At 47.0% G+C, this 27,445-nt stretch overlaps 1 protein-coding gene across 1 annotated transcript in view; it reads right to left on the bottom strand.

Annotated features, from left to right (window-relative positions):
• CELSR3 (cadherin EGF LAG seven-pass G-type receptor 3) overlaps positions 1–27,445 on the bottom strand; it is a 790,626-nt gene that overhangs the window by 312,655 nt on the left and 450,526 nt on the right. The window contains exon 3 of the mRNA XM_085624365.1: positions 21,661–21,883. Coding sequence (XP_085480491.1) covers positions 21,661–21,883 — 223 coding nt within the window. The remainder of the gene's footprint in view (positions 1–21,660; positions 21,884–27,445) is intronic.

Raw genomic sequence — 27,445 nt, 5'->3', positions numbered from 1 at the left:
CAACATTGCTGCAGCTTGTGCCTCCTTGGAGCAGCTAGAGATACTGTGGATGGAGGAGGTATGCAGTGACCTCTAAGCCTCTTTAGAAAGCAGTGGGCTTGAGGCAGTGGGGCTGGAGATCACTGCTGATGCACTCTGGTGGAGGGTGTGTGGAAAGGGATGGTGCTGTGTGTCACAAAGCCCTCAATGTCCGGCTTCTCTTATTAAGCTCTTAAACCACTGAAGAAACAATTCACACACGCATTGGCAAAGCCAAAAGGTCTCTACTTTAAAAACGTTTGAGAGCGTACAAGAAAAAGCAGGGAGAGAGATGAACAAAACACATGCACTCCCTTGCAGTGCTGAATACAAAAAGTAATAACAGAGGGCCCTATTTTATGCAGTGGAAGGATACAACTCATCCAATCAGAACACGGTTATACCTAAAGGCTCATGAGTGGGCAAACACAACAATAGGGAGGAACATCATTGAAGTAGGAGCAGACAACTGAGATAGACAACAAAACAATCCAATCATCAGCAGGGGGCTGACCCAAAGCTCAATCTGTATATACATATAAAACGGATTGGAAACAATAGGTTCGTCTTTAGGCAGACCTAAAAAAAAGACATTAGTAAATCAAGATTGGCAGCCACCCTAATCTGTGTCATCAAAAGTCCTGAAAATAAGAAGGTGGCAGAGGTAGTGAGAGTGGATGCCAACAGCTACCTTGATACTTGACCCTCCGCAAGGATGTGACATTTGTACAAACATCCAAAGTCAGGAGATAAGTGATCTGGGGTCATGCATACACTACATGAACTGTGGAAGAACAAGGGTCTTGTGACTCCTCTGGTGAGGGCGAGCACACTCACACCACCGCAGGTATGTTCCTGCTCCCTAAAGACTGTGGCCTGTTGGAAGCAGGCACAGACAGGCCGCAAATGCAGAAGTCCTCAAGTTATAACATCTCTAGCTGTCACAGTGGGATAGTCTGCCATCTACCTAGGCACCTCCTACCTGAACAGGTAAACACACCAGACAAAATCACTGCTTTAAGGCTCCAAAATGCCTGGAGCTGTTTCACCCCTAAATGGACCTCGTGCTCATCCGACAAGAGTGGTAACACCATACTTGTCACACACTGGAGGTGACACTGCACCCCTGAAATATGCACCAGATTTAACGTCATACTCAAGCACTCAATGTAGGTAACATGACGCGTGGGAGGTAACATTGCTCTCCTTACAGGCACTGGAAGGAACATTACACTCGCACACACAGGATGCGCAACTGCAGCCGTCACACACACAGGAGGTAATACTGCACTCATCACACACAGGAAGGTACACAATATTGATTTCATCACAAGTATAAAACATCAAAGGTATCACACACCAGAGGGACCATAGCCCTCATCATTCATATGAAAGGGGACATCACAAGCATCATACCTGGAAGGTTACATCATATACCTCATACGTGGAAGGTAACATCATATACCTCATACAGAGAAACCAACATCATATACCTCATACCTGGAAGGTTACATCATATACCTCATACATGGAAGGTAACATCGTATACCTCATACATGGAAGGTTACATCATATACCTCATACATAGAAGGTAACATCATATACCTCATACATGGAAGGTAACATCATATACCTCATACATGGAAGGTAACATCATATACCTCATACATAGACGGTAGCATCAGATGCATCATGCGTGGAAGGTAACATCATATACCTCATACATAGAAGGTAGCATCAGATGTATCATACGTGGAAGGTAACATTATATACCTCATACATAGAAGGTAACATCATATACCTCATAACTGGAAGGTTACATCATATACCTCATACATGGAAGGTAACATCATATACCTCATACATGGAAGGTAACATCATATGCATCATGCGTGGAAGGTAACATCATATACCTCATACATAGAAGGTAGCATCAGATGTATCAGACGTGGAAGGTAACATTATATACCTCATACATAGAAGGTAACATCATATATCTCATACATGGAAGGTAACATCGTATACCTCATACATGGAAGGTTACATCATATACCTCATACATAGACGGTAACATCATATACCTCATACATGGAAGGTAACATCATATACCTCATACATGGAAGGTAACATCATATACCTCATACATAGAAGGTAGCATCAGATGCATCATGCGTGGAAGGTAACATCATATACCTCATACATAGAAGGTAGCATCAGATGTATCATATGTGGAAGGTAACATTATATACCTCATACATAGAAGGTAACATCATATATCTCATGCCTGGAAGGTAACATCATATACCTCATACATGGAAGGTTACATCGTATACCTCATACATGGAAGGTTACATCATATACCTCATACATAGAAGGTAACATCATATACCTCATACATAGAAGGTAACATCATATACCTCATACATGGAAGGTAACATCATATACCTCATACATAGAAGGTAGCATCAGATGCATCATGCGTGGAAGGTAACATCCTATACCTCATACATAGAAGGTAGCATCAGATGTATCATACGTGGAAGATAACATTATATACCTCATGCATAGAAGGTAACATCATATACCTCATACATGGAAGGTAACATCATATACCTCATACATAGAAGGTAGCATCAGATGCACCATACGTGGAAGGAAACATCATATACCTCATACATAGAATGTAGCATCAGATGCATCATACGTGGACGGTAACACTGCACTCATCACACATTGGAAGCAACATGGTACTCCACATGTAAAGGATCTACTATCAAACACACATACACACAGGAGGTAACATCACACTCATCGAGATCGGACCTGGGATATAACATCACACTCATAAAATAAATGACGTAACATCACACAGGGAAGTAACATAGCACTCATCAAGCACACGAGGTGACATCGCTGTCCCTCACATGCAGTAGATGTAACTTCACACAGACACACACACACAGGATGTAACACTGCAGTCATCACACACACAGGAGGTAAAACCACACTCATCACTCACAAGAAGGTAATTAAGTGCTTTCATCATAAATATCAAACATAGAATACATCAGGCATTGCAAGTAACTGCGCACTTATTATTCACATGGAAGGCAACACTGCAGTCATCACACTCTGGAGGTAACATTGCACTCATACTGGAAGTAACACCACACAAGAAGGTCATAGCACTCAACTCACACACACCGGAATTAGCACAAACACACACAAAGGACCAGCTTCACATTCAAACACACAACATGTAAAATTGCACACATCACACAAACAGGAGGTAACATTGCACTCATCACACACGCAGTAGGTAACATAACACACACTCTCACAGGATGTAATACCACACTCATGAAAAACACACGCTGGAGGTATCATTGCAGTCTCTCACACTAACATACACAAGGTAACATTGCACTCATCACACGCACGGTAGGTAACATCACACACACTCATCACAAACACACACAGGAGGTATCACTGCAGTCTCTCATACTAAAATACACAAGGTAACATTGCCCTCATCACACACATGGTAGGTAACATTTCATAAACTCACAAAGGATGTAATACCATACTCTTCACAAAATCACACACAGGAGGTATCATTTCACTCATCACACACACAGTAGGTAACATTGCACACACTCACACAGGATGTAATGCCACACTCATGAAAAACACAGGAGGTATCATTGCAGTCTCTCACACTAACATACACAAGGTAACATTGCACTCATCACACACATGGTAGGTAACGTCACACACACTCACACAGCATGTAATACCATACCCATCACAAACACACACAGGAGGTATCATTGCAGTCTCTCATACTAAAATACACAAGGTAACATTGCCCTCATCACACACATGGTAGGTAACATTTCATAAACTCACAAAGGATGTAATACCATACTCTTCACAAAATCACACACAGGAGGTATCATTTCACTCATCACACACACAGTAGGTAACATTGCACACACTCACACAGGATGTAATGCCACACTCATGAAAAACACAGGAGGTATCATTGCAGTCTCTCACACTAACATACACAAGGTAACATTGCACTCATCACACACATGGTAGGTAACGTCACACACACTCACACAGCATGTAATACCATACCCATCACAAACACACACAGGAGGTATCATTGCAGTCTCTCACAGAAACATACACAAGGTAACAATAGACTCGTCACACACATGGTAGGTAACATCACACACACTGACACAGAATGTAATACCACACTCATGAATAAGACACTGGAGGTATCATTGCAGTCTCTCACACTAACATACACAAGGTAACATTGCACTCATCACACGCATGGTAGGTAACGTCACACACACTCACACAGGATGTAATACCATACCCATCACAAACACACACAGGAGGTATCATTGCAGTCTCTCAGAAAAACATACACAAGGTAACAATAGACTCGTCACACACATGATAGGTAACATCACACACACTCACATAGGATGTAATACCACACTCATGACAAAAACACACAGGAGGTATCATTGCAGTCTCTCACACTAACATACATGAGGCAACATTGCGCTCATCAAAAACTGAATGTAATATCACAGTCATCATACACTAGTGTTAACACCGTAATCATCACGCAAGAAAGTTAACATCTGGAGCAGCGTACTTTTGGCTCCACCCTCACACGTCACAAATACGCAATATATAAGTGCACTTGGCTCTACATATTTGTGTGTTCTAATGATATTAAGGTAAAGTGTCGCTCTTGAATCCAGCACTAAAGAGCATTCACTGTAGAGCTAGAAACTCATATATACTGTGAGCCTTAACCTTATTAAAATGAAATACAGTCTTTAGAGATTGGATAAATCATCTTCACATTATTAAAACGTATTTACATTAGAAACGAGAGCACTAAGGTTTTCGCATTGGTATTGAAAATGTAGTTCTTAGTTAAACTTTTATTCATGCATTCAAAGTTACTTTACATTTACATAAGTGCAATGTGAATCGCATGCTAAATTTACGCACTTACATGTGCCATTCATTTGCAATTGTATGTGCACAAACAACATGTAATAATGTGCGCCACTAAATAATATGCTTATATTGACTAAGGTAGGCATGTATTTCGTTCTGCATAAAATATAGTTTTTCCATTTCTGCTTGCGTGTATTTTACCTACATGTGCATCACATGGTTTGTTAGTTTGAGGATAGATATAACTCTGAACTAGCGATAGAGAGCCTGAGAAGAGGAGCTTGACGGAGAACAAGGAGAGCCATAGCGTTAATTGCAGCAATGTATTGAGGAGTCAAAAGTGCCAAAGGACGAAGTCGTTCTCAGGACTGGTCTGGGAGAGTCTGCTAATGTTGCTGCTCACAACGGGAGAATAGAAAGGACAATGGAGCCCTTGATGGGGTGATCAAGGGGTGATACTCAGAAGATTCTTGTGGTATTAACCAGTGTTCTCACAGGTTGAAGTTGGCCACTTTTCCATCTAGTTTGAGAGGTACAGACCTCTGTGTTTACCTCTTTTATTCTTTCCTGAGAGTGGCTTAGGCTAACACTTTTGTCCCTATCCCTAGAAGACGCTTGACCAAGCTTCTGAAATGCTGACACAATTCCTACAACTTCCCATCTCCTCTTTTTTCGCATTTCACTAACTTTTGAGACTCTTTTAGATTAAATTATGTTTGATTATTTCAGATTTTAAATGAGATGACTTTAGATATTACTCATGTTTAAGAGAGAAGATGGAAGCGTCTTCTCTGAGCATCGGATTCTGTTGTTAATTCTTTGCATTGCAGTGACTGAGCTTCTTGTCTGTCTCATACTGAAGCTCCAGAACTTCTTTAGGAGGTTTAGCTATCCAGTTGTTACTCTGCGCCTTTACAGTGTGGTATTGAGATGTATTTACATTAACTTACTACTAACTTTTAATGAAACTTCTTGACTTTATTTACTGATTCATGCCCCTTATTGTGTAGCCAAATGGGTTACACTGTTAATTATATGTATTTGACCAAGTGCTAACTCCCTTCACCTCTAAGTTGTCCAAGAAAGACCTGTTGGTTAACTGATGGTAAGAGGTTGGCCCAGCGCTGGATCAAAAACATCATACACACATGAAGTAACATCTCAAATGCCATCATACATAACGGTAAGATTGCACTCATCACACAAAGGAAGATAACACTGTACACATCACACACACTGAATGTACCAACAGAGCACCCTTCACAAATGGGAGGGAACATCTAATTCTTTACTGACACGAGGTGACGTTTAGTACTTAGCCTTATTTACCTGGCCAAATCCATAACTTAGACCGGCCGCTCCAATAATCTCTGTGTAAGACTCATGAAAAAAAGATTTAAAAAAAATTAAATGTAGCCCATTAAAACAACTCACTACTATGTACTGTAAATACATTATGGATTTCTGGCCAATACCACAAGAGGTCTGCCACTATTAACCTTTTGCCCTATCACACAGCAGCCCAAACCAGCCTGCCCTCTGGTTCCGACTCCGGTGGAAAACCAGGGGAAAATCTGGAAGAGATCTTGTGACCCCTATAGCTACAACACTGATGTGAGGATGAGCGCTAGGTCCAGGTATTGTCTCCTGAGTGGACAACGAAGCACACAGCATCACCTAGGAGCATGTTAATATTAGCCAACAAAGACACAGTACCTCCCACACCAGCTCTCACGCAGAGCTTCACAATCACAACAGAGCAAATTCTTCCAGAATAAGCCCGTTTCATGCAGCCTTCTGAGTGCAGGCCGTAATCTTTGCAACCAGGACCGAGGGTAACGTGGGAGACAGCCTCACTAAAAAGTGCGTTGATGTCTCTTGGTTTCTTGCAGACGGTTTGGTCTAATGTGGATCTAAGACCCAAGCTGTTAAACAAACTCCAAGCACATGAAGACCCTGCAGCTCAGCTGCTTCTGGACTGCCGCTGGTGGAAAGAGATTCAGCCTTCATTTCCCGGCAGCCTTTTTCAATACTCAAGAAACAAGTTCAAATTATTGGGTGATGTAGACAGAACCCTACTACCAACAGAGCAGATTCAAGAAGTCAAAGTCCTGTCACCCCCAGAAACCTTCCACTCCTTTCCTTTTGTCTCCTCAGGGTAGCTCCTCCGTAGCAGAGAAGCCTCATAAGAGAGATCCTGGCTTCAAGAGTGCAGCTGCCTGTCCATTCGTGAGCCGAGGATCACCTCAAATTTAGGAAATAAGCCAAGAGTTCGCTCTTTACCCAGTAACGTTATCAATTTGAAATCAATGGGTCCTGGCGGTCTCCATTAAGGACCAGTTGAACCGGTCTCTGCAGGAACCGAGGCGGCGGCTCCCCAGCTTCTAGATTACTCACAGTTTTGGTGGCCCTCGGCAGATTGCACAGGGGCACCGTGGGATGCAAGAAGGTCACAAAGAGCTGTCTGGTCCCTGGTGACATCGATTTGGGAAAAAAGGGGTGGTGATGGACAGAGTTTCTGAATGATGCAGAATACTCTTACCAAGTCAAGAGATCATGGTTTTAATCCATCGCCGTTTTTTAGCTCATTGCACCATCCCAGCTCAGAACCTGGCTACATGCAAATTAGTCTGTACCTGTCCCAGTGCATGATGGGAACAGGGCAAACCAAACTACCAAGCCAATTCTTATACTGGGAAGGAAACAAGCTTCCGGGGACCGGTTTCTGGCATCACAGCCTTCGTCGGCCCGGCTTGCCTGAATCCTGATGGTGCAATGAGCAAGGGACTCACGTCTGAGCATACCCTCCCACACTGAGTGTGGATAAAATGGATTTGGGAAAAAGGGGGTGGTGATGGACAGAGTTTCTGAATGATGCAGAATACTCTTACCAAGTCAAGAGATCATGGTTTTAATCCATCACCGTTTTTTAGCTCACTGCACCATCCCAGCTCAGAACCTGGCTACATGCAAATTAGTCTGTACCTGTCCCAGTGCATGATGGGAACAGGGCAAACCAAACTACCAAGCCAATTCTTATACTGGGAAGGAAACAAGCTTCCGGGGACCGGTTTCTGGCATCACAGCCTTCATCGGCCTGGCTTGCCTGAATCCTGATGGTGCAATGAGCAAGGGACTCACGTCTGAGCATACCCTCCCACACTGAGGGTGGATAAAATCGATTTGGGGAAAAGGGGGTGGTGATGGACAGAGTTTCTGAATGATGCAGAATACTCTTACCAAGTCAAGAGATCATGGTTTTAATCCATCACCGTTTTTTAGCTCACTGCACCATCCCAGCTCAGAACCTGGCTACATGCAAATTAGTCTGTACCTGTCCCAGTGCCATGATCTCTTGACTTGGTAAGAGTATTCTGCATCATTCAGAAACTCTGTCCATCACCACCCCCTTTTTCCCAAATCGAATTTATTCACACTCAGTGTGGGAGGGTATGCTCAGACGTGAGTCCCTTGCTCATTGCATCATCAGGATTCAGGCAAGCCGGGCCGACGAAGGCTGTGATGCCAGAAACCGGTCCCCGGAAGCTTGTTTCCTTCCCAGTATAAGAATTAGCTTGGTAGTTTGGTTTGCCCTGTTCCCATCATGCACTGGGACAGGTACAGACTAATTTGCATGTAGCCAGGTTCTGAGCTGGGATGGTGCAGTGAGCTAAAAAACGGTGATGGATTCAAACCATGATCTCTTGACTTGGTAAGAGTATTCTGCATCATTCAGAAACTCTGTCCATCACCACCCCCTTTTTCCCAAATCGAATTTATCCACACTCAGTGTGGGAGGGTATGCTCAGACGTGAGTCCCTTGCTCATTGCACCATCAGGATTCAGGCAAGCCAGGCCGACGAAGGCTGTGATGCCAGAAACCGGTCCCCGGAAGCTTGTTTCCTTCCCAGTATAAGAATTGGCTTGGTAGTTTGGTTTGCCCTGTTCCCATCATGCACTGGGACAGGTACAGACTAATTTGCATGTAGCCAGGTTCTGAGCTGGGATGGTGCAGTGAGCTAAAAAACGGTGATGGATTGTGGGACACCCCCGCGCCGCACGGCCACCAGCTGCTGCGTGTGCCCCTTGCCTGCCCTCTGCCTCGCTGCTGCCTCGTTTTGCCGATCGCCGGCGGGCGCCGCTGCGGTTGTTTTTGCCCTTGTTTTGTCCAACATTTGTGCCTGTTTGATATAACTTTGGTTTTTTTTCCTTGTTTTTCCTTGTTTTGCTGAGAATTTGTGCCCGTTCTGTATAATTTTTATTTCCCCCGTGTTGTGGTTTCCTTCCTTGTTGTCCGCCCTCCGCCCTCCCTTCCCGCCACCGCCGCTTTTCCCCGCCCCTTTTCTATTCTGTACCCTCCCCGCTCCCGCCTCCCAGCTGCTCCGCCCACCCGCGCACGTGGCCTTAAATGGCGACCGTGCGACGCAGGTGAGTGTGACCCACTTGTGGGACACCCCCGCGCCGCACGGCCACCAGCTGCTGCGTGTGCCCCTTGCCTGCCCTCTGCCTCGCTGCTGCCTCGTTTTGCCGATCGCCGGCGGGCGCCGCTGCGGTTGTTTTTGCCCTTGTTTTGTCCAACATTTGTGCCTGTTTGATATAACTTTGGTTTTTTTTCCTTGTTTTTCCTTGTTTTGCTGAGAATTTGTGCCCGTTCTGTATAATTTTTATTTCCCCCGTGTTGTGGTTTCCTTCCTTGTTGTCCGCCCTCCGCCCTCCCTTCCCGCCACCGCCGCTTTTCCCCGCCCCTTTTCTATTCTGTACCCTCCCCGCTCCCGCCTCCCAGCTGCTCCGCCCACCCGCGCACTTCGCCTTAAATGGCGACCGTGCGAACGCGCAGCGGTCACGCGCAGCGGGCGCGCCGATTGTGCGCCGAAGGCGCGCCAAAGGTAAGCCCGTCTACGCCCGTCCGCGCCTGGACCGCGCCCAGTGCCAGGACCCCTGGACCTCGAAGACCCCGACCGACCCGCCTGACGTACTCCGCCGCCACCCTCACCGCTCTCAACACCGGCCGACTCCCAGAATGCCATCAAGCCTCTCCACGACGTACCCACGGACCCTTCAGCTGCCACGCCTGCAAGTTCACCTGCATCCGGACCTGCCTCGCACCAGCACCCACCAAGCCGAACACCAGCAGCACCCACCTCAAGTGCATCCTGATCAACACACGCTCCGTCCACAGACATGCCATCGAACTCTGGAACCTCCTCGACACCACAGCTCCAGACGTTGCCTTCCTCACGGAGACCTGGATGAACGCCTCCTCAGCTCCCGACATCGCCATCGCCATCCCAGAGGGCTACAAGATCGTCCGGAGGGACCGAAACGCCAACCAGATGGGAGGAGGCATCGCCATCATCCACAGGAGCACCATCCGTCTCACGACCAGCACCGACAACTCCCTGACCACCGCCGAACACCTGCATTTCCAGATCCACACCAACCCGAACACCACCCTCAGAGGCACCCTGATCTACCGACCCCCTGGACCACGCACACAATTCAGCGAGGACATCGCCGACTTCGTCAGCCCGCATGCCCTCCCCTCCGCTGACTACATCCTCCTGGGAGACCTCAACTTCCATCTGGAGAACAACAACGACCGCAACACCAGCACCCTGCTCGACAACCTCGCCAACCTGGGACTCAAGCAACTGGTGTCCACCCCCACCCACCTCGCCGGACACACACTCGACGCTGTCTTCTCATCCAGCAAGGACATCGACTTCAGCCACGCCACAGAGCTTCAATGGACGGACCACAGCTGCGTCCACTTCACCTTCAAGAAAACAACTACCCACCACCACCAGCAACAGGCCGCCCGCAGAAGCTGGAACAAGATCACAGCAGACCAGCTCGCCACCTCCCTGAGCCAGCACCCTCCTGCCAGCTCAGCGAACCCCAGCCAGGCCGCCGACAACCTCACGAAGTGGATCAGCAACTGCGCGGACGAACTCGCCCCACTGAGGACCCCGCCCAGCAGACCCGGCAGCAAGAAAGCCCCATGGTTCACCGACGAACTCAAGAGCTCCAAGAAGAACTGCCGAGCCCTCGAGAAAGTCTGGAGAAGGGAACCGACACCGGACAACAGGACCTCCTTCAAACTTGCCACCCGGAAACACCACCAGCTGATCCGCGCCGCCAAGAAAACAGCATTCAAGGACCGGTTGGACAACAACGCACACAACTGCAAGGAACTCTTCAACATCGTCAAAGAGCTTTCCAACCCCAGCGCAGGAAACAACGACATCACCCCATCGCAAGACCTCTGCAACTCCCTGGCTTCATACTTCCACAACAAGATCACGGACATACACAACAGCTTCAACAACCAACCAACGCACACCATGACCGAACAACCACCCCCCACCACCACCCTCCACGCCTGGACCCCGATCAGCACCGAAGACACCATCCGCACGATGAACTCCATCCACTCCGGATCACCGACCGACCCCTGCCCTCACCACGTCTTCAACAAGGCCGACGCTGTCATCGCACCCCACCTGCGTGACATCATCAACACATCCTTCGACACCACCATCTTCCCCGAGAGCTGGAAACACGCCGAACTCAGCGCTCTACTCAAGAAACCAACAGCGGACCCCACCGACCTCAAGAATTACCGCCCCATCTCGCTCCTCCCGTTTCCAGCCAAAGTCATCGAGAAGACCGTCAACAAGCAGATGGCCGCTTTCCTCGAGACGAACGGATCCCTCGACCCCTCACAGTCCGGCTTCCGAGCCAACCACAGCACCGAGACCGCCCTCATCGCCGCCACCGATGACATCCGAGCCCTGATGGACAACGGAGAAACAGCGGCCCTCATCCTCCTGGACCTCTCCGCGGCATTCGACACGGTCTGCCACCGCACCCTAGTACGGCGCCTCAGCAACGTCGGAATCCAGGACAAGGCGCTGGAATGGATCATCTCCTTCCTCGACGGGAGAACACAGAGAGTCCGCCTACCACCGTACAAGTCAGAGGCCACCGAAGTCATCTGCGGCGTCCCCCAAGGATCATCTCTGAGCCCCACCCTCTTCAACGTCTACATGAGCCCCCTCGCGGCCATCGTACGCAAACACAACCTCAGCACAATCTCCTACGCCGACGACACCCAGCTGATCCTCTCCCTGACCAACGACCCCGCCGCCGCCAGAGCCAACCTGCACGAAGGGATGAAAGAAGTAGCCGAGTGGATGACGACCAGCCGCCTGAAACTGAACTCGGACAAGACGGAGGTCCTCATCCTGGGCTCCTCTCCCTCCGCCTGGGACGACTCCTGGTGGCCTCCCGCCCTGGGCACCGCACCCAAACCGACAGACCATGCACGCAACCTGGGCTTCATCCTGGACTCCTCCCTCTCCATGACCAGGCAAGTCAACAACGTCTCCTCGGCATGCTTCAACATCCTACGCATGCTACGGAAGATCTTCTGGTGGATCCCCACCGAGACTAGGAAGACCGTCACCCAGGCCCTCGTCACCAGCCGACTGGACTACGGCAACGCCCTCTACGCCGGTACCACCGCCAAACTCCAGAAGAGACTCCAGCGGATCCAGAACGCCTCAGCCAGACTCATCCTCGACATCCCACGAACCAGCCACATCTCCGGACATCTGAGAGACCTTCACTGGCTCCCCGTCAACAAAAGAATCACCTTCCGCCTCCTCACCCACGCACACAAAGCCCTACACGACCAAGGCCCGAGCTACCTCAACAGCCGGATCAACTTCTACGCTCCCAAACGCCACCTCCGATCAGCCAACCACGCCCTCGCCGCCGTCCCCCGCATCCGAAGAGCGACTACAGGAGGAAGGTCCTTCTCCTACCTGGCCGCCAAGACCTGGAACTCCCTCCCGACCGACCTGCGCCTGACCCAAGACCACCTCTCCTTCAGGAAGAAGCTGAAGACCTGGCTGTTCGAGCAGTAGCGGCTCCCCCCCCCCAGCGCCTTGAGACCCTACGGGTATGTAGCGCGCTTTATAAGTGTCACTGATTGATTGATTGATTGATCTCTTGACTTGGTAAGAGTATTCTGCATCATTCAGAAACTCTGTCCATCACCACCCCCTTTTTCCCAAATCGAATTTATCCACACTCAGTGTGGGAGGGTATGCTCAGACGTGAGTCCCTTGCTCATTGCACCATCAGGATTCAGGCAAGCCGGGCCGATGAAGGCTGTGATGCCAGAAACCGGTCCCCGGAAGCTTGTTTCCTTCCCAGTATAAGAATTGGCTTGGTAGTTTGATTTGCCCTGTTCCCATCATGCACTGGGACAGGTACAGACTAATTTGCATGTAGCCAGGTTCTGAGCTGGGATGGTGCAGTGAGCTAAAAAACGGTGATGGATTCAAACCATGATCTCTTGACTTGGTAAGAGTATTCTGCATCATTCAGAAACTCTGTCCATCACCACCCCCTTTTTCCCAAATCGAATTTATCCACACTCAGTGTGGGAGGGTATGCTCAGACGTGAGTCCCTTGCTCATTGCACCATCAGGATTCAGGCAAGCCGGGCCGACGAAGGCTGTGATGCCAGAAACCGGTCCCCGGAAGCTTGTTTCCTTCCCAGTATAAGAATTGGCTTGGTAGTTTGGTTTGCCCTGTTCCCATCATGCACTGGGACAGGTACAGACTAATTTGCATGTAGCCAGGTTCTGAGCTGGGATGGTGCAGTGAGCTAAAAAACGGTGATGGATTCAAACCATGATCTCTTGACTTGGTAAAAGTATTCTGCATCATTCAGAAACTCTGTCCATCACCACCCCCTTTTTCCCAAATCGAATTTATCCACACTCAGTGTGGGAGGGTATGCTCAGACGTGAGTCCCTTGCTCATTGCACCATCAGGATTCAGGCAAGCCGGGCCGACGAAGGCTGTGATGCCAGAAACCGGTCCCCGGAAGCTTGTTTCCTTCCCAGTATAAGAATTGGCTTGGTAATTTGGTTTGCCCTGTTCCCATCATGCACTGGGACAGGTACAGACTAATTTGCATGTAGCCAGGTTCTGAGCTGGGATGGTGCAGTGAGCTAAAAAACGGTGATGGATTCAAACCATGATCTCTTGACTTGGTAAGAGTATTCTGCATCATTCAGAAACTCTGTCCATCACCACCCCCTTTTTCCCAAATCGAATTTATCCACACTCAGTGTGGGAGGGTATGCTCAGACGTGAGTCCCTTGCTCATTGCACCATCAGGATTCAGGCAAGCCGGGCCGACGAAGGCTGTGATGCCAGAAACCGGTCCCCGGAAGCTTGTTTCCTTCCCAGTATAAGAATTAGCTTGGTAGTTTGGTTTGCCCTGTTCCCATCATGCACTGGGACAGGTACAGACTAATTTGCATGTAGCCAGGTTCTGAGCTGGGATGGTGCAGTGAGCTAAAAAACGGTGATGGATTCAAACCATGATCTCTTGACTTGGTAAGAGTATTCTGCATCATTCAGAAACACTGTCCATCACCACCCCCTTTTTCCCAAATCGAATTTATCCACACTCAGTGTGGGAGGGTATGCTCAGACGTGAGTCCCTTGCTCATTGCACCATCAGGATTCAGGCAAGCCGGGCCGACGAAGGCTGTGATGCCAGAAACCGGTCCCCGGAAGCTTGTTTCCTTCCCAGTATAAGAATTGGCTTGGTAGTTTGGTTTGCCCTGTTCCCATCATGCACTGGGACAGGTACAGACTAATTTGCATGTAGCCAGGTTCTGAGCTGGGATGGTGCAGTGAGCTAAAAAACGGTGATGGATTCAAACCATGATCTCTTGACTTGGTAAGAGTATTCTGCATCATTCAGAAACTCTGTCCATCACCACCCACTTTTTCCCAAATCGAATTTATCCACACTCAGTGTGGGAGGGTATGCTCAGACGTGAGTCCCTTGCTCATTGCACCATCAGGATTCAGGCAAGCCGGGCCGACGAAGGCTGTGATGCCAGAAACCGGTCCCCGGAAGCTTGTTTCCTTCCCAGTATAAGAATTGGCTTGGTAGTTTGGTTTGCCCTGTTCCCATCATGCACTGGGACAGGTACAGACTCATTTGCATGTAGCCAGGTTCTGAGCTGGGATGGTGCAGTGAGCTAAAAAACGGTGATGGATTCAAACCATGATCTCTTGACTTGGTAAGAGTATTCTGCATCATTCAGAAACTCTGTCCATCACCACCCCCTTTTTCCCAAATCGAATTTATCCACACTCAGTGTGGGAGGGTATGCTCAGACGTGAGTCCCTTGCTCATTGCACCATCAGGATTCAGGCAAGCCAGGCCGACGAAGGCTGTGATGCCAGAAACCGGTCCCCGGAAGCTTGTTTCCTTCCCAGTATAAGAATTGGCTTGGTAGTTTGGTTTGCCCTGTTCCCATCATGCACTGGGACAGGTACAGACTAATTTGCATGTAGCCAGGTTCTGAGCTGGGATGGTGCAGTGAGCTAAAAAACAGTGATGGATTCAAACCATGATCTCTTGACTTGGTAAGAGTATTCTGCATCATTCAGAAACTCTGTCCATCACCACCCCTTTTTTCCCAAATCGAATTTATCCACACTCAGTGTGGGAGGGTATGCTCAGACGTGAGTCCCTTGCTCATTGCACCATCAGGATTCAGGCAAGCCGGGCCGATGAAGGCTGTGATGCCAGAAACCGGTCCCCGGAAGCTTGTTTCCTTCCCAGTATAAGAATTGGCTTGGTAGTTTGATTTGCCCTGTTCCCATCATGCACTGGGACAGGTACAGACTAATTTGCATGTAGCCAGGTTCTGAGCTGGGATGGTGCAGTGAGCTAAAAAACGGTGATGGATTCAAACCATGATCTCTTGACTTGGTAAGAGTATTCTGCATCATTCAGAAACTCTGTCCATCACCACCCCCTTTTTCCCAAATCGAATTTATCCACACTCAGTGTGGGAGGGTATGCTCAGACGTGAGTCCCTTGCTCATTGCACCATCAGGATTCAGGCAAGCCGGGCCGACGAAGGCTGTGATGCCAGAAACCGGTCCCCGGAAGCTTGTTTCCTTCCCAGTATAAGAATTGGCTTGGTAGTTTGGTTTGCCCTGTTCCCATCATGCACTGGGACAGGTACAGACTAATTTGCATGTAGCCAGGTTCTGAGCTGGGATGGTGCAGTGAGCTAAAAAACGGTGATGGATTCAAACCATGATCTCTTGACTTGGTAAAAGTATTCTGCATCATTCAGAAACTCTGTCCATCACCACCCCCTTTTTCCCAAATCGAATTTATCCACACTCAGTGTGGGAGGGTATGCTCAGACGTGAGTCCCTTGCTCATTGCACCATCAGGATTCAGGCAAGCCGGGCCGACGAAGGCTGTGATGCCAGAAACCGGTCCCCGGAAGCTTGTTTCCTTCCCAGTATAAGAATTGGCTTGGTAATTTGGTTTGCCCTGTTCCCATCATGCACTGGGACAGGTACAGACTAATTTGCATGTAGCCAGGTTCTGAGCTGGGATGGTGCAGTGAGCTAAAAAACGGTGATGGATTCAAACCATGATCTCTTGACTTGGTAAGAGTATTCTGCATCATTCAGAAACTCTGTCCATCACCACCCCCTTTTTCCCAAATCGAATTTATCCACACTCAGTGTGGGAGGGTATGCTCAGACGTGAGTCCCTTGCTCATTGCACCATCAGGATTCAGGCAAGCCGGGCCGACGAAGGCTGTGATGCCAGAAACCGGTCCCCGGAAGCTTGTTTCCTTCCCAGTATAAGAATTAGCTTGGTAGTTTGGTTTGCCCTGTTCCCATCATGCACTGGGACAGGTACAGACTAATTTGCATGTAGCCAGGTTCTGAGCTGGGATGGTGCAGTGAGCTAAAAAACGGTGATGGATTCAAACCATGATCTCTTGACTTGGTAAGAGTATTCTGCATCATTCAGAAACTCTGTCCATCACCACCCCCTTTTTCCCAAATCGAATTTATCCACACTCAGTGTGGGAGGGTATGCTCAGACGTGAGTCCCTTGCTCATTGCACCATCAGGATTCAGGCAAGCCGGGCCGACGAAGGCTGTGATGCCAGAAACCGGTCCCCGGAAGCTTGTTTCCTTCCCAGTATAAGAATTGGCTTGGTAGTTTGGTTTGCCCTGTTCCCATCATGCACTGGGACAGGTACAGACTAATTTGCATGTAGCCAGGTTCTGAGCTGGGATGGTGCAGTGAGCTAAAAAACGGTGATGGATTCAAACCATGATCTCTTGACTTGGTAAGAGTATTCTGCATCATTCAGAAACTCTGTCCATCACCACCCACTTTTTCCCAAATCGAATTTATCCACACTCAGTGTGGGAGGGTATGTTCAGACGTGAGTCCCTTGCTCATTGCACCATCAGGATTCAGGCAAGCCGGGCCGACGAAGGCTGTGATGCCAGAAACCAGTCCCCGGAAGCTTGTTTCCTTCCCAGTATAAGAATTGGCTTGGTAGTTTGGTTTGCCCTGTTCCAATCATGCACTGGGACAGGTACAGACTAATTTGCATGTAGCCAGGTTCTGAGCTGGGATGGTGCAGTGAGCTAAAAAACGGTGATGGATTCAAACCATGATCTCTTGACTTGGTAAGAGTATTCTGCATCATTCAGAAACTCTGTCCATCACCACCCCCTTTTTCCCAAATCGAATTTATCCACACTCAGTGTGGGAGGGTATGCTCAGACGTGAGTCCCTTGCTCATTGCACCATCAGGATTCAGGCAAGCCGGGCCGACGAAGGCTGTGATGCCAGAAACCGGTCCCCGGAAGCTTGTTTCCTTCCCAGTATAAGAATTGGCTTGGTAGTTTGGTTTGCCCAGTTCCCATCATGCACTGGGACAGGTACAGACTAATTTGCATGTAGCCAGGTTCTGAGCTGGGATGGTGCAGTGAGCTAAAAAACGGTGATGGATTCAAACCATGATCTCTTGACTTGGTAAGAGTATTCTGCATCATTCAGAAACTCTGTCCATCACCACCCCCTTTTTCCCAAATGGTCCCTGGTGACATCCAGCCCCAGCGATGAGATGAGGGCAGTGTGCCAGCCCCTTTTAGGAATATTGAAAGTGTATACGTGTTCACTGGTGAGCTGGCCAGAGCAGGGATTGGGGAGAACAGACGTGGGCAGCTATGGATACCGTGACACCCTACTGGCGACAGCAAGAATCTCATACACCTCTCCGTAGCTCTTTCAGGCTCGAGGCGAGGGAAGTGGAGCCAGTGACTCTTGATAATACTCTCCATTGTCTTTCAGCACATTGCATTATACTGAAGCCATAGTAAGGCAACGCTCATCTTCAAAACCTATGTGCTTGAGTAACAGTAGACAGAAGGCCACACAACTGCCTACAGCCGCTCAGCCAATACTACAATTCAGTAACTGATCCCATCAGCCAATCGTAAAACGCCTCAGAGCCATGGAACGGCATCAATGCACCTTGCGTTCTGTGGGGGAAAGGACTCGGGGGGGCCAGTACAGTGGAGAATGAAGGTGCCACGGCTGATTTGTCCCCTGAGGTACTGTTCTAGAGTCCTCGGCACCAGCCTTTAAGACCCTCAAACTATGCAGCAGAGAAGCACAACCCACGAACCGCCAAACAACGCTTACAAAGAAGGTTCAAGCTCGCGGTTGTCTACTCCGCCCTGCAAAATGGCTGCCGATATCTGGGCCATTAACCCAGTCGAGGCCGCAGAGGAGGTCCACGAGTTCCCATGGTATGTAAAGGAAACTCAATGCAGTCCATGCCCACGGCACTGGCACAAGTGGAACCGTATACGTGTCAGGGATTGAAAATAAACAGTGATAAGTAATGTACGCATAAGATCTACTGTACATTTCATAACAATGAAATACACTGACGATCTACAGGCGGCAAGAGAAAGAGAGGCACAGAGTTAAAGTCAGGTAGAGACACATATTTAGTGACAGAAAGAGAGAGGCTTGTGTAGGAAACATCCCCACAGATCGGATGCTACTAATAGCCTTAGGAATGGACCACAGTCTGAGGGAGGAGCAGAAGAAGCTTATAAAAAAGCTCACAATGGCTCCTTTTCCGGGGACATCTGCCCCTTGACCAGCGCCAATAGCAGTTCCAACCCACTGTCTACACGTGTCTCAAATGCAGGCTGGAAGCAGAGACTGCACCCTGGGTGGAAGGTTAGTGTTGTATAGGACGGTGAGCAAGAAGTCAGAGTCCTAGCATCACCCTCAAGGGACATTTCCATGACAGCGCCATCCTGCTCTCCTCCTCCCAACCAGGAGTCGGGAGGATCCGTAGCGCAGACCTCACATGCCTCGTTCACCCACCACCCTACACTCCCTGCCCCTACATCTCACTCTTGCAGGCTCTTCTTCATCCCTGCTTTCTCCCCTTCCCACTATTTTCCCGTCCCTCTCTCCCTCCTCCTTTCCCCCATCCCTCCTTTCTCCAGTGTTCTGGGTCAAAGGCTGATGAAGGAAAAAGAAGTCTTGGTCCCAAAAGCGAGGGCCCGTGGGCCCCACCATCGATCTCCAGCTTGAATGAAGCGCTGGGTGTGGTCTACGCCGCTGCTTTAGAGATGGGCACCGGGTTTTAAAAGGCAACAGCGCTGTATGCTCCTGGCTCAATGAGCCTGAGATCTCCAAGGTGTTGAAATCTCACAAATATCCTAACATTTTAAACACAGGATGCTTTCAAGCTGCCATCCAAGACTCCCATCGGATGACCTACAGCTGGAAAGCAGCCTGCTCTTTCCCAGTAAAACTGAAGCACCCTGGATTCACCCTGGGGGTGCCAAGATTCCCCAGTCTAGAAAGTATGAAGACCACATTTCAAGCGCATAATGAATGAAGGGGCCTAAACTCCTGCCTCTGGGTACTGGAGCGGGGACAGTTCACCGGGAGGGGGACCAGACAGAAGCCTCCTCGCCCACTATGAGCTCAGCTCTGTCTGTAGTGTTTGTAAGAGAATTAACGTGCATCCATTCAACGACCTCCAGCAAAGGGACAACAAGTAAAGAGGATTGGCAGCTGCCGAGGAGTCTAGCTGGAGCAGGCTCTGAGTCCAGTCAGCATTTGTCATGACCGCGAGATCACAGGAGTGACCATTTTATTATGTGATTAATACAAATCTTTACAATGTTAGTACAGGTTCTCCAAAAAAAGCATTACTCAAAAAGCTATATCTGAGTGAGACAAGCGCTTTAAGGAAGTTAAAATGCCTTAAGAAAAACGTTTAAAAACAGTATTATCACATTACATTTGATACAGTAAGAAGGATTTGGGGTTAGACCGCTTCTTGAAGGACTACGGTCTGGATTAAACAGAGTCGGAGCCAAAGAAGACCTCGTAGGAACACCACGGAGGACAGGCTTATAAGAGAATCTAAAGGGAGTTAGATGGATGGATGGAACACAATCATTTAAACATGAACCAATCCAGGACAGAGCGCTGCCCAGAGGCCAATGACTGCCAGAATCTAATATATAAAGCTGATAAATCTATATTATTAGTTATCAACTCATTTCTTTAATTGATTCATTTTTTTCTTTTAATGGTTTTAACAAATGAATTGCTTATCGTAAGATTCTGTGTGATCTTACATGTTAAATAAATAAAAACAATGAGGACATAGCTGTCGATAGTTCCAAGAAACCTTCCAAAGAGTGAAAGTGTAATTTACAAATATGCCAGTTTTGTTACACTTATGTTTAAAGCCAGGACTGGTGAACTCAAATTGGGATCCTCAAAAAACTCATTTCAGAGTTCCCGGGCTCCCGAACGTTCTGTAGTGTCCGGTGGATGGAGGGGGAACCGGGGGGAGGGGGCGCAGAAGGAAGGGATCCTGGAACCTGCAAATAGAAGTTTACATAAAGGATACAAAGACAATCAGATATAGATGCAGGCTGCTACGTATACCATGCCTTACCAATGCCTACTGTGAGGGTACCATGCAATACTATGTACCAAGGAAGACCTCTGTGGTGCAGTACTTTAACTTATATGAAAATCCACAAAGCAGCTGGCTATCACTCGATATGACATCTCCGTCAACCTCGAGTCAGAAATACATGGTCAGGCAGGTCCTAGGCATCAGCAACACCACAATGGTCCAGGAGATTGGCCTCAATAAAGCGCACATGGCCAGAGAGGCGCGCATTTACAAACACCATAAAGTTAGATGCCACATGAAGTTAGCAACACTAAGACAATCAGGACACAGCACACGCAGTGATCATGCGATGCCCGTGCCAGACATCTGGACACGTTACTCACTGGCCCTCACTGTGTCCACACCTGTTTGAGATCCACCTGTAGTGGTTATCAGGTGGGACTCCATGAATAGGCCCACATTTCTCATCCTAAAAAGAATCTATGAATTGTTTTATGAGGCTCCAAGAAATGTATATAAAGGCGCTCAAATTGATTGTACTTTGAGACAGTCCTCAGACCCGCTTCTGTAACTGTGCTCCAGGCCGTAGTGTTTAATTAAAGCAATTGTTCCTGTTTTGCCAAATGCCTCTTGCCTTTGCTTTTTCAATGTAAATTCACATTCGAGCAACAAGGGTAAGAGTGTTTATCGGGTGCCACCCCCCTATAGTACACCTGGCATAGCATACATAGCTCTAGAGCCCTTTTGACTTCCACAGTAGGCCCACACCGAAGTAACAAGAATATGTGAGAAGTTGACTTACGAGAGGGACAGGGTCATGTGGAACCTCTGGCGCAGTCCTCTGAACATGACGAAGGAGTTGGGTGGGAAAGAGCGGGTGGAGAGTTCGCAGTAGGGCTTCTCGAAGCCCCCCGAAGGGCACTGGCACTGGAAGCCCCCTTCCGCCAGGTTGGTGCAAGTTCCGCCATTCCGACACACCCCAGGGAAGCAGAGGCCCACCTTGCTGTCCACCTCACAGTTGTCACCTATGGAGAAGGAAGAGAGATGAAGACTCTAGTCATGGCTGCGATGAAGGCCGTGCGTGCAATGAAGCTAGGGCAACATGTAACGTCTCCACAGGCCAGACATAAAAACACAAGACGCTCTTTTTATGCAGTGTTGAAAGGAATGTGAGTGGCTTGACAAAATCAGCAATGACAAAGCCAAAAGGTCTCATTTCTTTTTAAAAGCAATGGTATTCACATTTTCATGCACTTCAGAAGCGACAAGCTGTACTTACTAATGCAGGCTGCAGTACCTTATGCTGTTTATAGCGGTCCTTCAAGTTAGATACTTGTGGTTCCTGATGTAAGCTGCAGTACCTTAGTCCTAGCTAGAGATCCCATAAACTTAACTTGCCCTATTTCTCGAAGCCTCCACCTGACGGCAAGTGGAAGATATACTCACTGCAGAGGTAGATGTAGGTTAGGATGGTGGTTTATTCATGGTATATATGGAAGCTTAGGAATGCTAGGTAGGTTAAGTCTGACATGGTAGGTAGGCTAAGTATGATAATTATGTACTGAAGGTAGGTATAATATATTTGGTATGGGATGTTTGGTACTGTGGGTAGGTAAGTTACATTAGGATAGTATGTATGGTATGTGGGCTTAGACATGGTATGTAAGCTAGTTATGAAAGGTAAGGCATGGTTGGTAGGTTAGGTGTGGGAGGTTAGTGATGGGAGGTACTTTAGTTTAGGTAAATTTGATTAAGTATGTTAGGCAGATAGGGTAAATTAGTTATGACTGGTAGGTAGGTTTTGTGGGTTTTGTAGGTATGATAGATTAGATATGCCAGGTTAGGTATTGTGGGTAAGTTAGTATGACAGGTAGATACTGTAGGTACACACGTTATGGAAGGGCAGTTATGCTAGGTAATGTGAAGCAGGTTGACTAGTGCATGTTTGGTAGGTAGCTATAGGAGAGACCTAATTAGAGTCTGTGCAAACAAGTTTAAAGCCCGGAATGCTTGAATATTCTGCTTTTGCACTTTGGTAAGATTTCCAGCATCTTTGCCAAGATGCAGCATCGCATAAAAAGCCCGCTGCCTAGCAATCAGCGCCTTCTAAGCCCGCTGCCTAGCAATCAGCGTCTTCTTTGTCAAGGTGCAGCATCGCATAAAAAGGCTGCTGCCTAGGAATCAGCATCTTCTTTGCCAAGATGCAGCATCGCATAAAAAGCCCGCTACCTAGCAATCAGTGCCTTCTTTGTCAAGATGCAGCACCGCATAAAAAGCCGGCTGCCTAGCAATCAGTGCCTTCTTTGTCAAGATGCAGCACCGCATAAAAAGCCGGCTGCCTAGCAATCAGTGCCTTCTTTGTCAAGATGCAGCACCGCATAAAAAGCCGGCTGCCTAGCAATCAGTGCCTTCTTTGCCAAGGTGCAGCATCGCATAAAAAGCCAGCTGCCTAGCAGTCAGCGTCTTCTTTGCCAAGATGCAGCATCGCATAAAAAGCCCGCTGCCTGGCAATCAGCATCTTCTATACCAAGGTGCAGCATCGCTTAAAAAGCCAGCTGCCTAGCAATCAGCGTCTTCTATACCAAGGTGCAGCATCGCTTAAAAAGCCAGCTGCCTAGCAATCAGCGTCTTCTATACCAAGGTGCAGCATCGCTTAAAAAGCCCGCTGCCTAGCAGTCAGCGTCTTCTGTGCCAAGATGCAGCATCGCATAAAAAGCCCGCTGCTTAGCAGTCAGCGTATTCTTTGCCAAGATGCAGCATCGCATAAAAAGCCCGCTGCCTAGCAATCAGTGCCTTCTTTGCCAAGGTGCAGCATCGCATAAAAAGCCAGCTGCCTAGCAGTCAGCGTCTTCTTTGCCAAGATGCAGCATCGCATAAAAAGCCTGCTGCCTAGCAATCAGCATCTTCTATACCAAGGTGCAGCATCGCTTAAAAATCCAGCTGCTTAGCAGTCAGCGTCTTCTATACCAAGGTGCAGCATCGCATAAAAAGCCCGCTGCTTAGCAGTCAGCGTCTTCTTTGCCAAGATGCAGCACCGCATACAAAGCCCGCTGCCTAGCAATCAGCGTCTTCTTTGTCATTATACAACATCGCATAAAAAGATCGCTGCCTAGCAATCACCGTCTTCTAAGTCAAGTTTTTCCTTTTTCACAACGGGACTAAAAAAAAAAAGGGTAGGTAGAACCCAGTTAATGTCCAACTTTCATCATCTAGTACAACAAAGAAGCAGATGTTAATAGCTCACAACAACTTACTCAGACTAGAAATAATACCTACCATACCAGAAGAAAACTACACAAATAAAGTACATGATGCACATCTATTTTTAAACAAGCATTGGCAAGTTTGTGTACGTAATCGATTGAGGAGTTTGTGTACGTGGTTGTTTGGATGAATGAACGTGAGAATGAGCAAATGTGTTTTTTTTGGGTGACTGCACGGGAGGAAGAATAAGAGAATGACTACATGGATAATTAATTGATACATGGATGGATGGAGAATTGAGTGCATGGATAGATGGATGGATGGGGAATGAGTGCATGGATAGATAGATGAATGGATGGATGGAGAATGAGTGCATAGATGGATGGAGAATAAGGGGGTGGATGGAGAATGAGTGCATGGATGGAGAATGAGTGCATGGATGGATGGAGAATAAGGGGATGGATGGAGAATGAGTGCATGGATGGAGAATGAGTGCATGGATGGAGAATGAGTGCATGGATGGATGGATGGAGAATGAGTGCATGGATGGATGGAGAATGAGTGCATAGATGGATGGAGAATAAGGGGATGGATGGAGAATGAGTTCATGGATGGAGAATGAGTGCATGGATGGAGAATGAGTGCATGGATGGATAGATGGAGAATGAGTGCATAGATGGATGGAGAATAAGGGGATGGATGGAGAATGAGTTCATGGATGGAGAATGAGTGCATGGATGGAGAATGAGTGCATGGATGGATGGAGAATGAGTGCATGGATGGATAGATGGATGGGGAATGAGTTCATGGATGGAGAATTAGTGCATGGATGGAGAATGAGTGCATGGATGGATGGATGGAGAATGAGTGCATGGATGGATGGATGGATGGGGAATGAGTGCATGGATAGATGGATGGATGGGGAATGAGTTCATGGATGGAAAATGAGTTCATGGATGGATAAAACCAGGTTACACGAGATCTTGCAGGCATCAGTAGAATTATCTCAGTAAAATGGCAGTGATTACCTATATCCTGCCAGTGAAATCATTATACTAGGGTAGGTAAGGTCGTGCTAAGAGTGCATATACAAACTATTAACATGATACTGCCATAGGCATTACTCCAGAGAACGTGGCAAGACGGCCTACAATCTGCCAAGAGTTACTACCATTACGTCAGTATATGCACTTAGCGCATGTTCACATTGATACCATCAATAAATTAATACAATATGCCCCATTATGCTGTATCTTTAGTGCATTTTTAGATTTGTCCCAATACCCTGTAATCTTTAGTGCATTTTTAGAATTGCCCCATTATGCTGTATCTTGACTGCATTTTTAGATTTGCCCCATTGCGCTGTGATCTTTAGTGCATTTTTAGATTTGCCCCATTATGCTGCAATATTTAGTGCATTTTTAGATTTGCCCAATTACGCTGCAATCTTTAGTGCATTTTAAGATTTGTTCCATTACGGTATAATCTTTAGTGCATTTTAAGATTTGTTCCATTACACTGCAATCTTTAGTGCATTTTTAGATTTACCCCACTACGCTGCAATCTTTAGTGCAGTTTTAGAATTGCCCCATTGCGCTGTGCTCTTTAGTGCATTTTTAGATTTGCCCCAAAACGCTGCACATTAGTGCATTTTTAAATTTGCCCCAAAGTGCTGTAATCATTAGAGCACTTTTAGATTTGCCCCATTATGCTGCAATCTTTAGTGCCTTTTTAGATTTGCCCCATTACGCTGTGATCTTTAGTGCATTGTTAGATTTGCCCCATTACGCAGTAATCTTAAATGCATTTTTAGATTTGCCCCATTGCGATGTGATCTTTAGTGCATTTTTCGATTTGCCCCAAAAGGCTGTAATCATCAGTGCATTTTTAGATTTGCCCCAAAAAGCTGTAATCATTGGTGCATTTTTAGATTTGAACTATTACGCTGCAATCTTTAGTGTATTTTAAGATTTGTTTCATTCTGCTGTAATCTTTAGTGCATTTTTAGATTTGCCCCATTACCCTGTGATCTTTAGTGCATTATTAGATTTGCCCCATTACGCAGTAATCTTTAGTGCATTTTTAGATTTGCCCCAAAAAGCTGTAATGATAAGTACATTTTTAGATTTGCCACAAAACGATGTAATCATTAGTGCATTTTTAGATTTGACCCATTATGCTGCAATATTTAGCACATTTTTAGATTTTCCCCATTACGCTGCAATCTTTAGTGCATTTTAAGATTTGTGCATTACGGTGTAATCTTTAGTGCATTTTAAGATTTGTTCCATTACACTGCAATCTTTAGTGCATTTTTAGATTTGTCCCATTACGCTGCAGTCTTTAGTGCAATTTTAGAATTGCCCCATTGCACTGTGATCTTTAGTGCATTTTTAGATTTGCCCCAAAACGCTGAACATTAGTAAATGTTTAGATTTTCCCCAAAGTGCTGTAATCATTAGTGCACTTTTAGATTTGCCCCATTATGCTGCAATCTTTAGTGCCTTTTTAGATTTGCCCCATTACGCTGTGATCTTTAGTGCATTGTTAGATTTGCCCCATTATGCAGTAATCTTAAGTGCATTTTTAGATTTGCCCCATTGCGATGTGATCTTTAGTGCCTTTTTAGATTTGCCCCAAAAGGCTGTAATTAGTGCATTTCTAGATTTGCCCCAAAACGCTGTAATCATTAGTGCATTTTTAGATTTGCCCCATTATGCTGCAATCTTTAGTGCATTTTTAGATTTGTCCCATTGCGCTGTGATCTTTAGTGCATTTTAAGGTTTGCCCCAAAACGCTGAACATTAGTGCATTTTTCGATTTGCCCCAAAACACTGTAATCATTAGTGCATTTTTAGATTTGCCCCATTATGCTGCAATCTTTAGTGCATGTGAGATTTGCCCCATTATGCTGCAATATTTAGTGCATTTTTAGATTTGTCCCATTACGCTGCAATCTTTAGTGCATTTTTAGATTTGTCCCATTGCGCTGCAATCTTTAGTGCATTTTTAGATTTGTCCCATTGCGCTGCAATCTTTAGTGCATTTTTAGATTTGTCCCATTGTGCTGCAATCTGTAGTGCATTTTTAGATTTGCCCCAAAACGCTGAACATTAGTGCATTTTTAGATTTGTCCCTTTGCGCTGCAATCTTTAGTGCATTTTTAGATTTGTCCCTTTGCGCTGCAATCTTTAGTTCATTTTTAGATTTGCCCCATTACGCTGCAATCTTTATTTTTTTTATTTAGAAATCTGTTTATTGAGTTTACAGGTGGAATCACACATTACATCATATTTAATCAGGGAGCATCGTTACATACATCACTCGGCAAGTGTCAGTGCACAGCGCATGTAGTCCGGTTGCGCTACATGACCTGAATAGTA

The sequence above is a fragment of the Triturus cristatus genome, chromosome 9, assembly GCF_964204655.1.
Source record: "Triturus cristatus chromosome 9, aTriCri1.1, whole genome shotgun sequence".
NCBI classification, from domain to species: domain Eukaryota; kingdom Metazoa; phylum Chordata; class Amphibia; order Caudata; family Salamandridae; genus Triturus; species Triturus cristatus.
Note: the sequence above shows the minus strand (reverse complement) of the source record. Positions and strands in the feature narration are given on the sequence as shown.